The 15,133-nt window shown below is 48.5% G+C and overlaps 2 protein-coding genes across 10 annotated transcripts in view; one reads left to right on the top strand and one right to left on the bottom strand.

Moving 5' to 3' along the window:
- The window catches only part of PPP4R4 (protein phosphatase 4 regulatory subunit 4), a 72,548-nt gene extending 66,737 nt beyond the window's left edge, over positions 1-5,811 (top strand). For 5 of the 9 annotated variants that reach the window (XM_021708644.1, XM_021708638.1, XM_021708642.1 and 2 more), the window contains 2 exons: positions 2,027-2,174; positions 4,711-5,811. In XM_021708644.1, the coding sequence (XP_021564319.1) occupies positions 2,027-2,174; positions 4,711-4,744 (182 nt within the window). In that variant the 3' untranslated portion in view covers positions 4,745-5,811. Of the gene's footprint in view, positions 1-2,026; positions 2,175-4,706 lie in introns of all 9 variants that reach the window. The other 4 variants (XM_008050206.2, XM_021708640.1, XM_021708645.1 and 1 more) reach the window with 2 other exon arrangements.
- Positions 5,812-9,696: 3,885 nt separating this feature from the next.
- Positions 9,697-15,133, bottom strand: part of SERPINA10 (serpin family A member 10) — a 5,571-nt gene continuing 134 nt past the window's right edge. Inside the window, exons 2-5 of the mRNA XM_008050207.1 lie at positions 14,833-15,132; positions 13,434-13,707; positions 11,352-11,499; positions 9,697-9,888 (exon numbers count right to left, since the gene is read on the bottom strand). Coding sequence (XP_008048398.1) covers positions 9,697-9,888; positions 11,352-11,499; positions 13,434-13,707; positions 14,833-15,132 — 914 coding nt within the window. The remainder of the gene's footprint in view (positions 9,889-11,351; positions 11,500-13,433; positions 13,708-14,832; position 15,133) is intronic.

Genomic DNA, 15,133 nt, shown 5'->3' with positions numbered 1-15,133 from the left:
GTCCCCACTAAACTAGTGTCATTTTTCACCGAAAAAACAATACATATCCATATGGCAGCAAAAGAGAGCCTGAACAGCCAAAGCAATCCTAAAGCCGGAAGTATCACACTACTGGACTTCAAACTTTACTACAAGGCTACAGTTGCCAAAACTGCATGGTACTGGTACAAAAATAGGCACATAGACCAGTGGAACAGAACGGAGAGCCCGGAAATAAAGCCACTGACCTACAACCAACTTGAAAAAAATAGTAATTGGGGAAGGACACCCTCCTTAAAATGGTGCTGAGAAAACTGACCAGCCATATGCAGAAGAATGAAACTGGACTTCTCCTCATGTATAAAAATTGACTTCGTATGGATTAAAGACTCAAATGTAAGACCTTAAACTATAAAAATTCTAGAAAAAAGTCTAGGAAACACTGTTCTGGACTTCAGCCTAGGCAATGAATTTATGAGCAAGTCCTCAAAAGCAAATCCTGAAGAAAAAAGACAAGTGGGACCTAATTAAACTGTAGAACTTCTGCACAGCAAAAGAAACTATCAACAGAGTAAATAAACAACATACAGAATGGGAAAAAGTATTTGCAAACTATGTATCTGACCAAGACCTAATATCCAGAATCTTTAAGAATGAATTGGCAAGGGGAAAAAAGACTCCATTAAAAAGCAGGCAAAAGACATGAGCAGACACTTCTCAGTAGAATACATAAAATGCTCAGCCTCGCTAATCATCAGGAAATGCATATCAAAACCACAGTGAGATACTATCTCACACCAGTCAGAATGACTTATTAAGTCAAAAAACAACATGCTGGCAAGATTGCAGAGAAAAGGGAGGACTCATACATTATTGACAGGATTGTAAGCTAGTTCAGCCACGTTGGAAAACAGTTGGGAGATTTCTCAAATAACTAAAAGTAGATTTGCTGTTTGATCCAGCAATCTCACTACTGGGTATATACTCAAAGGAGCATGCATCGTTGACCAAAAAGACACCTGCACTTGTATGTTTCTCACAGCACTATTCGCAAGAGCAAAAACATGGAACAGACCTGGGTGCCCATCAGCGGCAGATCAAGCAAAGATGATACATAGACACCATGGAATTCTACGCAGCCATAAAGAATTATGTCCTTTGCAGTGTTGTAGATGGGGCTAAAAGCCATTATTCTAAGCAAATTCATACAGAAACAGAAAACCAAATGCCACATGTTCTCACTTACAAGTGGGAGCCAGACCCTGGGCACACATGGGCATAGGGATGGGAATGTACGCTGGGCACTCCTACAGCAGGGAGGGAGAGGCCAGCAAGAGGGGAGAAACTGCCTTTGGGTACTGCGTTCACTCTCGGGTGGTGGGCTTGGTTTAAGCCCAGACCTCACCATCACATGATAGTAGGCCCCTGTAGCAAACCTGCTTAAGGGGCACATGGACCCCTTACATCTAACATTTAGAAGTAGCTAACAGGCCAGGCATGGGGCTCACGTCTGTAACCCCAACACTGCAGAAGGCCAAGGTGGAGAGGATTGCCTGATCCTAGAGGATTGTTGAGACCAGACTGGGCGACATGGCAAGACTTCGTCTCCACAATGAAATAAAAATTAGCTGAGTGTGATGGTGCATGCCTGTAACCCCAGCTACTCTCAGGAGGCTGAGTTGGAAGGATCCCCTGAGCCCAGGAGATCACTCTGACTCAAAAAAAAGAGAGTATACTGTAAGATTCTATTTACATAAAATTATAGAAAATGCAAGCAAGTTTATGGTTGACAGGAAGCAGAATCAGGAGTTTGCAGAAGGAGAGAGCGGGAAGAGAAGGAGGGATTGCAGTGGCGTGTGGGGGCCTGTGTTGGGAAGTCTCCGTGTGTCCAGACCCCACTTTATGCCATTCTTGTATGTGAATCGTACCTTCATGAAAGTGGTTTTTAAGGAGAAACAGCTGCCATGACCTGTTCTTTTCCTCGTAAGTTCATGTCTTTCTTCCTTTGTGCACCTGGCCTGTCTGATGTTCCCTGCGTTCCTTTCAGATGACTCCTTCCGGACTCGTAATGCCAGCAGCCTCCCACCATCCTTCTCTCCCCCCAGTTCCTTGCCAAGTACCTCCCGTGGGACAGCTCCCTCGGTTGACCCCAAGGGCAGTGCCAGTAAGGACTCACAGCCTCGGAAGGCCACCTTGTGAGTAACCCGAGCCTGTTTCTACACTTTTCTCTCTTCTACTTAATTACTTTCCAGAGAATAGAAATGTCGACAGGAGGAAATGTTATAAAGTAAAAGGGGTTATGGTCACACTGTTATGTAACTGTTTATACAGGATGATTTGTATATAGCGGAGATACTGTAACCTTGGGGAATCAGCAAAAAACGTTTAAATGGCTTCCACTAATATCTGAGGCCTATTTTTTTCCTATGAAATGTTTGCTTTCAGGGAATTTATTTCAGAGAAGACATCCCTCTAAACACCTAGCTTAAGTACGTGGCATTTAATCACCTAGTGCTCAGAAAGATGGGTACAGCTGATGTCACTCAAGAAAGATGAGTACCAGTGTAGAATCCAGAGTTGTGAGTTCAGGACACAGGAGATATTTGCAGATGATACTTTTGCCTTGAAATGGAGGTATAAAGGGCTTCTGTTCTCCTTTTCCCCATGTTCCCTTTTAATGTGGTATTTATATCTTGTTTGACATAGCTTGAAGCCTTTCTTTTAGCTTAAGCATTATAAAAGGGTGGTGCCGTAAAAGTCACCAAAATAAGAGGCTTATTCAGGGCGTAAATGATCAGCCAGGATACCCAAACTAAAATGGCAAGTTTGCTGTGCTATATAGAACACCAGGACCTTCTGATTAGAATACTTGAAACAAGATTTAGATTTTCTTCTAAACATATTTCACTTGACTCATGGGCATTTTTTAATGAAGTTTCTCAAGTGCGTTTTTTCCCCAGACGCGCTACACTGGAGTCCCTTTAGGAATTGAGCGACATTGCAATTGATTCCAAAGTTTAGTTGGCCTTTGGTGCATGACAGAACAGACACATACATATCCAACTTCATTCAAAATTCAGAAATAAATGTATTGAGTAGAGGTCGAGGAAAGAGAAGGACCCCATAACATCAAAAAGCAATAGTAGTAGAAACAAGTCATATTAATACAGAGAGCGCTTTTATTGGCAGAGAATACTCTTCTCACACAGTTATTGGTCTGACACTACAGTGGAAGCTCCGTTTCACGGTCAAGAGAAGAGGCAGGACAGGGCAGCGGTTGGTAGGGAACACTGGGCTGGGGCCTTGTGTGCGTCATTGCCAGCAGCGGCTCGGTGGCCGTGCTCGTTCAGTCCAGCCTCTGGAGTGGCTGTGCCCATCCGCGCCTGGAGGGCTGCTCGGGCCTTCTCCTGCAGGTGCCTTCTGGCTCTGGTGCCTGACATCCCTCCTCCCGGTCGCTTCACACCCTCTTCCTCTCACCAGACTGCCCTGGAATTCGTCTGATGAGGAACCTGTTTAATGACACCAGAAGTCATGCGTTTTCGCTTCTGTTTATTTTTCTAAATGCATTGGCATTTTTTTTAAAGGCCATTGGAACTTAATTTTAGATTCCTGCCTTTATCTGTTTTTTCATTGTTCAGCATGTTTTTCCTTTTTATAGACTGAATTTTCTCATGCTCAGTATACGGGGGCACCAAAAAAATGTATACACGTTTCAAGTATGATCTTCGCGCAAAAGGTGGCGTTAATCAAATGCATCCTAGCGTTGCCATGTACCAGGCAAGGCAGTCAAAGAAAATGGTGGAAGCACAGTTAAGCGAATATCATATTACACATTGCTATCGTAATTGAGTTCAACTTTGAAAAGTAATACATAGATAACATCTCTTAAAATGCGTATACCTTTTTTGGCACCCCAGCCAAAAAAGTGTGGGATTACTTAGGTAATCATATATGTAATTGGTTATTAAACAATTCAGAAACACACAAGTGGATAATAAATCACAACAGCCTAGTTTCTTCTGATTCTGGAGGAGGAGGAATATTGGTATCCACAGCTACTTTTTAAAAAATATGTGACTGGACATACAAGCCCGTAACTGTATTTCTATATAATGTGACAGTGACCTGGCCTCTTTCATGAGTGTACACTGCCATGTAGCTGGAATTGGTGGCTGGTGTCTACATTGGTCTTCTTCCTGCGATGTATTATCCACAATTCTGAGCCATGACATACTCAAATGAAAATATGTTCTTTGTCTTTAAACTAAACCTATGGAGTTATTTTGGAAAGTACGGTCTCAAGTTTTGCTTTTCAAGACAAGTCTATTACAGTCCTCAGCTTTCCAGTGTAATAGAGATGACACGAGTGGTATTTAGGAATATTAGTGTCTTAAATTACAGGTGTGCATATCTTGTCTTTGAAGGTACCTTCCACATTTAGGCCTGTGTAATTTGTTACGGTGGTACAAAGTTTAAAATGTAGGAAAAGTTATGTGAATTAAGTTGAATACTATGGGAGGTGTGTGTAGGATTCTTGAAAATTAAAGGTAATTCCAAGTAATCATTAACGTGTAATTAATTTTCCCCTTAATCAGAATTCCCGTAGATTAGGTTTATTCAAAGTAGATTGTCTACATACCTTTATTTACTTGGTGAGCATTATGTGAATGAGGTCGTTTACGATTTTTCCTCCGTTCTTCCCTCCTTCCCTCCCTCCCTTCCCAAAGAAAGTCCAGAAAATCCAATCCTTAAATCAACTGCTTGACGGAGGAGGCAAGACAGAGCAGCTGGAAGTGACGTGACCGAGGACAGAAGCGGACGTGTGATGCTGGGGCTTTTTTTTTAAGATTAGTTTTTTTTCAACGAGTGGAGAAAGAGACATAATAGCCGCTGATGTTAAACTTTTCATATTTGGAATTAGATTCCCTAGGAGGCATAATACCTATGTTTCTTGAGTAATAATGTGGTTTCAGCACTCCAGTGTTACAGTGAAGTGTAATGAAAAACAGCTTTAGGCGTCTGCTTTGACCACTGCTTGCAGCAGAGACAAGTCTGCCTTTCTTTGTGCGAGAAACCAGCTATTTAATTGTTCTAGAGTTTAGCATTTGAAACAACAGTATGAAAGTGCAAATCAGCTGATACTGCCTGAGCTAGATAATCGCTTGGAGGGAACTTGAAAAGTAAGAACGATATACTCCACTTTCTCTCGACTCTCCAAGCCCTGTTGTGGAAAGTCACCCTAAAGGGTACAAACAGCTGTTCACCATTTTAGCAGTCTTGCAATTGTGGCAGCAGTCTGTTGTACCTGGCAGTTCCCCACTTTAAATTTGGCAATGAAAATTCCACAAAGATTTCTGATAGCTTTGAGCTATAACTACCTTAAAATAATAGATTGATGATTTTCTTTACATCCAAGAAGAATTTATTTTATAAATACTTTATTTGTTAGATTGTATTTGTCCTTACTTAATTTAAATGATGAATTTAGTTTGAATCAGCTGTTACTCCAAGTTATCATGCTCTCGCTATGTCAACAGCATTTATTTGTACCAGTGCTCATATTTCCATCAAAATTTGCCTGTGGGACAGACACAGTTCTTAACTGTAAAATGTCAGTTCTGGAGATAGACGGTCTGAAGCTGTTGTCAGCTTCTCTACTTCAAAATGCAATCAGCATATAACTGTATTGATACTAGAAAATATTTGTTTTTTAAAATATATTGATGTATGATAAAGACGATTTACTTTGTGAATGCATACGCGTGTGTGGTTACTTTTTATAATGTGAAATGATGAATTTACTCTAAATAAAACATAGGTTAATGAACTGCCTGTGTTTGTGTAACAAGCTTTAAATACTTTCCTGCAGTTTTTACTCCATAATTAAAGATTAAGTTCCTTTCTAAGTAATGAATAAGAGAAGCATGCCAGTGGGAACGGCAGATGATTCCGAGGACGTTACTCGGGGTGGGGCTTCTTCGCCACCGTCTTCCTTCTTCCTGCCACATGCCTCTTTTTGGCTCTTGTTTGTGATTGTTAATGCACCACACCCAAGGACAGTCAGGTGAGTGACATATTCAGCTACTCATCTCGTCAGCCGTTAACATTAGTAGGCGTGAGGAACTTGACAGGACTCATTGGAGGAGTTCTGTCTGTTCTTTGTGGATTTTATTTAGCTGTTTTAATGATGTTCCTTCTAGCACAAATAATGTGGAATTGAATATGTTACGATCCAGAGAATGTGGTGCCTGATGGGACCTTCACGGGACATCGGTTTTTCCAGTCCTTTGATTCACAGTCAGCACTGATTCTGGAACTTTAAGGAAAATGGAGGATTTCAGTTTATTTGTTAAATAATAAATCCAGCAGCGTTACAGGTGACAGGAAAATCACTACCACCTCTAAAGTTCAGGAAGAACATAAAGAAGACATTTACAGTCTTACTCCTGGGCACTAAATTATCAGTTAAGAGAGTTGTTCAGAATTAACTTGCGGAAGTTGTTTTCTGTTTGTTTGTTTTTTGGGACATGATCATTTCTAAAATATTTGAATTGTTGGCTAAAGTTATATTTCCAAGAACAGATATGTAGAGACAGAATAAAAAGCAAATTGGTAGCAGTTAAGGAAATCCACACCTATCTCCATACTAGAAACAAGATCGATGCATTGCAAAAGTTCTCAGTTTAATGTCATGTCAAGTCGATCCTTTAAACTTGTGGTATGGGAGCGATCTCCCTTCATCTGTAGCTGCAGGGATAAGGGGACATCTTCTTCAACTTTTTGTGAATTATTAAAGCTTGCATTTTGAAGAATAAGTTCTGGAATTTTACTAGTTAGCAGAACTGGAGACAGGGCTAAAAAAGGGTTTTACTTTAATAGACATAAAATAAGGAGCATGTCGAATTTTTCTTCTATAACCTCGTACAGATTTTTATTTTTTTAACGAATGAGGGAAGATAAATTTATTAAAGGGAAGATACGTTTTACAATGGGCAGGGCACAGAGGGTGGGACGGCAGTGAGAGAGTCTGCTGTCTGCCTTATATATAATTTTAAAATCACATCTATTATTTGACTTCCTGAGCTTGGATATCTTATTCTGGAAGGATGAGTCCGTAGTGCCGTGCAGAGAGTGGGCATTTGAGAACTTTTTGAATTGAAACGAAATAGGCTCTTCAGCTCGAGGGGCAGTTTTACAGTGAGGGTAAAATCAGTTATTTAATTCGGTGGCCTTTTTTCAGTTGTTACCGATGTGAGTATATATGAATGAGTGTACTGTGTAGGAACGGTTTTCACAACTTGACACATATATGGATATAGTGAAGGCTTATGCAGCGTTCAGATTTCCCCCTCAGAAACCTTGAATGTGCGTGTGTATGAGATCAGTTGCCATTTTCAATGGTTTGCATTTTTTTCATCATGCATGTATACTTGGGAAATCTGAAGCTGAGTGTCGTGGCAACTTCTTTAGGCAAATGTGGGGGAACGCTAATAAGTATTTTAAAAATAGAGAATAGGGCCATTTTTCTGCCTTGAAGGTAGCGGTTGGGCTGTTGGTGGTGTGCAGTGTGTGTGACAGGGGGAAGGAAGGGGTGTTCCTCTGCACGTCCTGTGGCTCCTTCACTCATAGGGAACTTGTTTAGGACCAAGGCTGGCCACATCTGTTCCAGAGGGGTTTGTGTTCTCATAGACTTTCTTTTCTAGGTTTCATCTCTAAACAGTGGGACATGTGACTGGACCCCTTTTATTCCTCTTTCTTCTATCTTTCCACGGACAAATTTGGCGGAACTTAAGGGTGTCAGCTGGAGTTGGCCCTCTGTTTGTGTCTCTTTCTAGGGCCTGGGAGCTGGCCCTGAGTCAGTGTCAAGCCGCACCCTTGGAAGAAATGCAGAAGCGAATCAATACCCAGATCTTGGAATGATGAAAAGCCAGTCTTCAGACAGCCTCTTAATAATACTACCTATTAACCTTGCTCTGATGTGTGTTAATAATCAAGATAACTAATCGCAAAACTAATTTTTGGTGTGTTTAAACACACCAAACTAGCTAACAAGCAGACAGAAATCCAATTAGGCATTTCACCAACACAATTGGCACTTAGATAATGCTCGTCATGATTCTCGGAACTGACTCCTAAAATATTTTCTTGTTCCTGTGTCAGAAAATAACCGCCTAAGCCAGATCAAGGGCACCCCCCACTTCGCTCTTACCCCGGGACACGGCCTGTGCTTGTACTCTGTGTCGCCGTAGTCGGTAACTGCGAGGCCAGTGCATACGGCCTGTGTCGCTGGAGCGCATCCGGTGTTTCAGATGGAAGGAAGGAAGGGTGTGAAGGGGTTGGGAAACGGACTCAAGAGGAGCAGGCTTCCAACTCTGCCCTTGGACCCCGGGGGACCTTGGACGCATACTTTCCTTCCACTGAGTTCTAAGTTCTGGCCTCTCTGCCGTCTAGTGGACAAGCAGAAGGCACAGGGCCAGGGCCTGTGGCACGTGCCACTTCCTGCCGTGAGCAGGATGCGTGACCGGCACTGGTTAAGAGATGACTGTAGCCCAGAATACGTTTGGCTTTCTACCAAGGCGGCCATGAAATGTAATTTTTAATATGTATGTTTTCATGAAGGAAGGCGCTTGCAAGGGCAGGAGTGCCCAGGGCCCGTGAAGATCGTCCCGTGGGCCTGCTTCTGGGTCCCCGTCCCCTTCCTCTGTCAAATGCAGTCATGCAGCCGGACGGGGTGTGCTTCAGCCAGTGCCCTGTGGTGCATCTGGGTGAGGATGGGCAGCACGGAGGCAGGCGCCTTCTTGAGGCAGGGTGATGAGAGTGGGTTTCTTCTGGTCTCAGCACGAAGTGGCTCCATCATAGAGTAATATACACTGCTCGGTTGGCACCAGAGAGAAGAAAGGAGCCACAGGCACCTGGCTCAAGGAGCGTGTGTACATGTCCTCCTCTTAAGGGCGTTATCTGGAAACAGTGCTCCGATCTACGCGGGCTTTTACAGCAGCGGAGAAGACGAAAGCATCCTGCCCGCTCACCTTCAGCCGGGTCATTAAGGCTTTCTGAAACAGGCTTGAAACGCCAGAGTGACTGCACAGACATCTGCCGAAAGACACGTTTCAGCGTGATGCTCTTACGGCTGCTCCCCCTTGTCCACAGTGTTGCTGCCTGCATTCCAGTTCCCCATGGTCAACTGTGGTCCAGAAGCGTCAGATGGACAATTCCAGAAATGAGCAATCTGAATGTTTGGACTCACGTGCCGTTTTGAGTAGCAGGATGCGGTCTCGTGTCTCGTGCTCCATCTCGCCCGGGGTGGGAGTCCTCCCTTTTCAGCACGCCCGCCTCGTCCACGTCCTCTGCCCATGAGGAGCTTAGCAGCCGCGCAGTGCTTGTGTTCACGTCGCCCTCATTTCACGTAATTGGGTTACTGGTTACTGTTACTAATCTCTCACTGTCTCATCTATAAATGAAAGTTTCTCCTGGATATGTATGTGTAGAAAACATGGTATGTATGATGTTCAGTACTATCCATGGTTTCAGTCCGCTGGGGGTCTTGGGACAAATCCCCCTCGGGTGGGGGGGACCACTGTGTTTATTTGAGAATAGCCCAAACTAGTCAAGGACAGAAGGGGGGTTCTTCTGCCTTCCGGTGCTAGTATCCCGTGGGGCTTCAGATACCTCTGGTCAGTGGTTACTGGAGCACAAAGCACTTGTGCCGGTCATAAATCACAGGAGGGTAGGATTTACTACCCTGCCCAGAAACAGAAGCATCCTTGTGGTTTCTTCATAGATCATGAAATGAAACGGCCTGTCCACCTTGACTATAGGAGGCATGGAATAAGCCATCATTTCTACCAAGGTTCCTGCTGCGGCCTCTGTTCCCTTTTCGTTGACTTCAATCACTGCTCTCTGTAAAACCTGGAAGAGGAAGTCATGTGGGAGAGGTCATTTTCGTAACCGCGGGGAGGCAGGGACTAGCTGAGCCCTTTGAAATTCTTCGTGGTGGTCCCCCCCACGGGGCCATGCTCCTGAGATTCAGTGGGGCGGGCCCATCTGTGTTAAGAGGAGTGGGCTGGGGTGGTACCAGGGACAGCCCCAGGTCTAAAGCAATACCGGGAGACCTCCGGATCCATGAAATACCATGGAATAGGTGAAACTGTGGATTCAGGAATGTACACAGTCACCAGATAGATACTCATCGAGAATCTACTTTGTGCTGGTTATTCTTGAGCGGAGCCGGTGTTCCTCAAAGGTTTCCAGGCTGCCTGGATCCCTTCAGTACTGTGACTTCCCTTCCGGAAGGCAAGATGGGTTGTCGTGTTTAATTGTCCTACCTTCCCGAGAGGGTAAGTCCTGATTGCAGACCACGGTCACCCTCCTGGGTCCTACTTAAGTGGACACCGTTTTTAATCTCTCTTGGAACGTAAAATTGCAATCGTAGAGGGAAATACTGACCGAACCCTACAGCTGCAGAGAATGCAGTGACACGTAGCTGCTGTCGGGAAATGTGCAGGCGCGTTTGTGTGATGACGCCACACTTGGCATTCGTGAGCAGCAGGGCTAACTGCCCCCTGCGTGGCACAAGACTCCTGGACAACAGGCATCCCTCCAAACCAGGAGCCCTTCCACTGCGGAGGACTGGTGGGCTAAAGGGGTCTGTGTGGAGGCTGACGGACGTTTTAGAGGTAAGAATTAGGACCAAAAAGTATGAGTTAGGGAGAAGTTGCAGATCAGTCTATATGTATTTTTTGAGTCAGTGTCTCATTCTGTCGCCCAGGTGGGAGTGCAGTGACACACTCACGGCCACCGTAGCCTCGACCTCCTGGGCTCAGGCGATCCTTCCGCCTCAGCCTTCCAAGTAGCCGGAGCCACAGGTGTGCACCACCACGCCCGGCTAAATATATTTTTAAAAATAAACAATTTTAGCTGCTTGTGGATTGGGCTGCTTTTCCAAGAAATGGCGAGTTTCCTGTCCCTGGAAACCTTGAGAGAGATGGGAGGGATAAGGGAGTAGGGCGTTGGGCTGGGTGGTGTCTGGGGCTGCTTTCGTGCCAGAGGTAGTGCACTTTCACGAACTTTTCGAGGTATATGCAACTTAGGTAATGATCTGTAAGCCAGTCCCATTTCAGGGGCATGCTGCTTCTTGAGCACTGGGAGGGGAGATGGAGAAAACTCTACTTAAGTTCGTTGAAAAAATATTTTAAGAAAGTAGCTGGAAATTCTTCAAATATCTAACTCGGGTACTATTTCATATCCTTGGAATTTAAATCTTATTTTCTACGACAACTAGGTACTTTCTCAAAGGTCAATGGTTTGTAACAATATTTGCTCTGGTGACGTCTTACACCAAGGGCTGGGCTCTGATTGAGACTCTGACTGACCTTGGATACGTGAAGATTTGCAGTAGCCGAGAGTTCACTGAGATCAGCCCAGGGAGTGAAGATTCTTCTGATTCCCATCTGTTTAAGCAGCTCATGCATCTCATACTTCTGGTCCAGCTTGAACTTTGGAAGGAAAACTTCCATCTGTCTGTGGTACAAACACAGAGGATGGTGACAGGTAGACAAAGCTCTCGTCTGCGAACACTAAAAAGGCCACACTTTCTTGGTATTCCTCCCTCCAAGGTTACTTCTGTCCACGAGTCTGTCCGCAGGCGCACGTAGCTCACACCCTCACCTTTGTCATGTTTCATCTTAGGGAAGACGCTTCTGGCCTGCTGATCATCACCTCAGCCTCAGCGAGTTGGGCGCCTCAGCCAGTGACTCATCTTCTCTTAAGCAAAGAAGGCCGGTGTGTCATCCCCTCGTGTTTCAAAAACAGCCCAGATTAAGCCACTTCTAGCAACCCTGCAGACTCCGGGAAGATGGCTGCTTTCAATCCCTGGATTCTGCAGACGCCCCGGTATTTCCTGGAGAACCCTGGGAGCCTGGGGGTGGGCGGGATGGGGAGCACAGGAGCCTTTCCACCCACTTAACCAGATAAATTCGGATATTATCGATTTTACGTATCGGGGTTCTCGGAAAGCAGGTTGTTTGGAAAGATGAGTTTCTGTGACTCAGAGTGTGAAAACTACCGTTTGATGAGTCTTTGAAAAGTCCCCTTTCTTAATCTGGGACGTGTAGCCCAAAATACCAAGACCAGTTTCAAAGGCGTGATTTCAAAGGGCTGTTCACAGGAGCCATGGGAGTCCAGTGCCCACGGCGTCCTGGGGGCCTTTGTCGGGACTGGGCTCGGTGCCAGCTTCTGGGTTGACAGAATCCAGAAAGCAGCTGTGGGCTCCTTCCTGCCGCTGCCTTCCTGGCACTCTGCTGGGCGGATTCGGGCAGTGGATGGACCTCTGAGGCCCCCAGCTTCCTCTCCTGGCACACACCCCTCACCGGACAGCTCTGTCCAGTCTCATGCTCCAAATGGCAGGTTTTGGGGGTGATGGCTGCACGTCCGTCTCCGCCCAGGACCTCCCCCGGACTCAATCCAGCGGCCCTCTTGACACCTCCACCTGGACGTCTCTAGATAGTTCCGATCCGGGTGTTGAAGACGAGCTTTGAGCTCACCCCAGACCTCTTCCCCCTACGCGCTTCCCATCTCAGGCAGGGGCAAACCCATCCTTCCCGCTTCTAAGGGCAGACGTGGCAGTGCCCCTGCCTCCCCTTCCCTCTCACCCGTGCCCAGTCCGTGAGCAAAGCGGCCAGCTCCTGCTTCCCAGCAGACCCAGGACCCAGTCGCGGCTCCCTCCCCCAGCACCCCGTCTTCCTGGCTTGCCCCTGCGGCCTTCCAGCCTTCGCCCTGGCTTCCGTCCCTGCCCCCGGCGTCGTTTTCAACCCAAGCCCGCTTGATCTTTCAAACACAAGCAGACCGCGTTGCTGCTCTGCTCAGAACCCTCTCGTGGCTTTCCAGGCCCGAGTCCGTTCTGGGCCTGCGAGGCGAGGTCCTGCTGGCTGGGTCTGTGGGCCTCTCGGCCTCTGCTGCCAGCCACACTCTTTGCTGCCCCCCAAACCCCCAGGCACACACTCCCCAGCCTCGCAGGCTTCTGCCTGTCTCGCTTCGGGTCACCCTTCACCTCCAGTTTGCTTGCTGCTGCGCCTTGGCCAGGCCCTCCCAGACCTCCCCCTGCGCCCGGCTGGCACTCCCTAGTCCATCCCTGCATGTCTGTGCCCCACCTATTTAGTCTGCCTCCCTCCGCCAGGATGTGAGCTCCCTAAGGGCAGGGACGTGTGCACATCCAGTTTGTGGATGCCTTCCGGGCACGGTGCACGGCCCGCCGTCGGCAAAACTTAGTAAGTACTGGCGAGCCGAGTGGACGAAGAAGCCAAGCCTTGTGGCCAGTGGGGGCCATCCAGTGGACAGCAGGACACCGCACCTGCCCTCGAGACCACAGCTCCCGGGGGGGTGGCCATCACAGAGCCCGGGGTGAGACTGCGAGGGTGGAGACGTGAAGCTGGAGCGGGGTGCAGGAGGGGCCGTACCTGGCTTTCATGTTTCTGAGCCACGACTCCACCAGGTCCGTGGTCAGGTAGTCTTCGAGGGCAAGGTGGTCGCCTATTCTCTCCATGAGGACCACCAGCATGGTGGCGTTTCCTCGGTAGGGCAGTTTCAGGACGTGGCAGCGGAGATCCCTGTCGAAGGTGGAGGCGAACTCGCCCGCCCTGTACATCATGGGCACCTTCACGGCCTTGTACTTGTCCAGGTAGAAAGCGTCAGCTTCAGTGAAGGCAGGGTCAAACGGCGTCAGCCATTTCCCTGGACAAATCAAAGAGCGTGTTGCAGAAGCCGCCTCCTCGAGAAACACTTCTCAAGCAAGGGGGGTAGAGTTCAACCTCCTCGCCGTCCCACCTGGGAAAGGCGTTCCCCTGAGGGGCTCAGAAGGCGACAAGCCCCCCCAGTTCACCTCTTCCCCGGCCCCTCCCGCTGGCGACACGGCTCCACCCGGGCCCTCTTGGAGCACACGGGGAGAAGGGCCTGTCCCCCAGCAGCGCCTCGGCCCCCTCCTTGTCCGGGACCCGAACAGAGCTCGCTCGCTCCCTGTGGCTAGCTCGGCTTAGAGGGGCCTCGGCCTCGGCCCGGCCCCGCCGTACAGGGCCCTCTGGCTGCCGCTGTCCGGGGCCTCCCAGGCCCAGCACACCCATGCCACGGTGTCCAGCATGGCAGGATTGACCGCCCCCACGGCTCAGACGGGCTCTGGGAGAGGCCCCCCGTGCAGAGGAGACTGCCAGCACGCGTACTTGGCCGACTCCAGGCCAGCCCCACCCCAGCCGGGGCCAGCCACGGTCTCTGCCGCTTGGCAGGCGACCTTGATCTGGCGAATCTCTCTGAGCTCCATCTTAGAAAGCTCCATCGAGAGCGACGGCTGCTCGACCTGCTGCCCTGGCAGCTGGGAGGCCACATAGGAAGAGTCCGTCTGCATGCAGCGTCCGCTGCGGGCCGAGCACACGGGGCGTTCATGCTCAGGGTCTCACGCCGCCTCCCAACTCGGGGGCTGCTCTCCGGGGTGTCCCCACTTCCCATAAGACTCTCGGGACAGAAAGCTTGCTCCTTGCCCCCGGTCACAGAAGCAGAGAATCAAAAAGATGCAGTCCTAAATCTCAGATACCCTGCTTTTTTTTTGAATGACCCTGTGCTGCCTCTTCCTGACGCCAGGGAACACCGTGAAGGGAGCTCCAAATGCCTCATGGACCAAGGCAGTGGGAGGGCCAGGACCGGGGGCTTAAGTGACAGCGTCTGGCCCCGTTCGGGGCGTGTTTCGGTCTGCTGGAAACCTGCAGGCGTGGCCACAGACGCCCCCTGAGCCCCGACCGTCCGCCGGCCACACGCAAGGAGAGGGAGAGGGAGTCGCAGGGCCCTGTGGCTCCGGACGTCGTCAGGTACCTTTGAAGAGGACGTACTCCACCAGAAGCAGTTTGGTTTCGGGATCGACCTCGTCGAAGAGCTTGGGGATCTTTCCCTGCGTCTCCTGGCTGACGTACCGGTTCACGAGCCGCGTGGCCTGGGAGGCGTTGCCGAAATCCGTGGGCACACACTCTGTGCCAAAGTACCTCCTGGATGCCCTGCGGAAGGTCTCTCTGACGTCGAAGTCCTTGTGGGTGAAGGCCAGGCTGCCGTGGGCCAGCCCCAGCTCCCGGTCGCGGGAGAGGGTCTCTCGGAGCCGCTGGAAGAGGGCCGGCAGGAG

The sequence above is a fragment of the Carlito syrichta genome, unplaced genomic scaffold (genome assembly GCF_000164805.1).
Source record: "Carlito syrichta isolate Samal-C Ts95f unplaced genomic scaffold, Tarsius_syrichta-2.0.1 Scaffold143240, whole genome shotgun sequence".
Lineage (NCBI taxonomy): Eukaryota > Metazoa > Chordata > Mammalia > Primates > Tarsiidae > Carlito > Carlito syrichta.
This window is presented reverse-complemented; position numbering and strand designations above follow the sequence as displayed.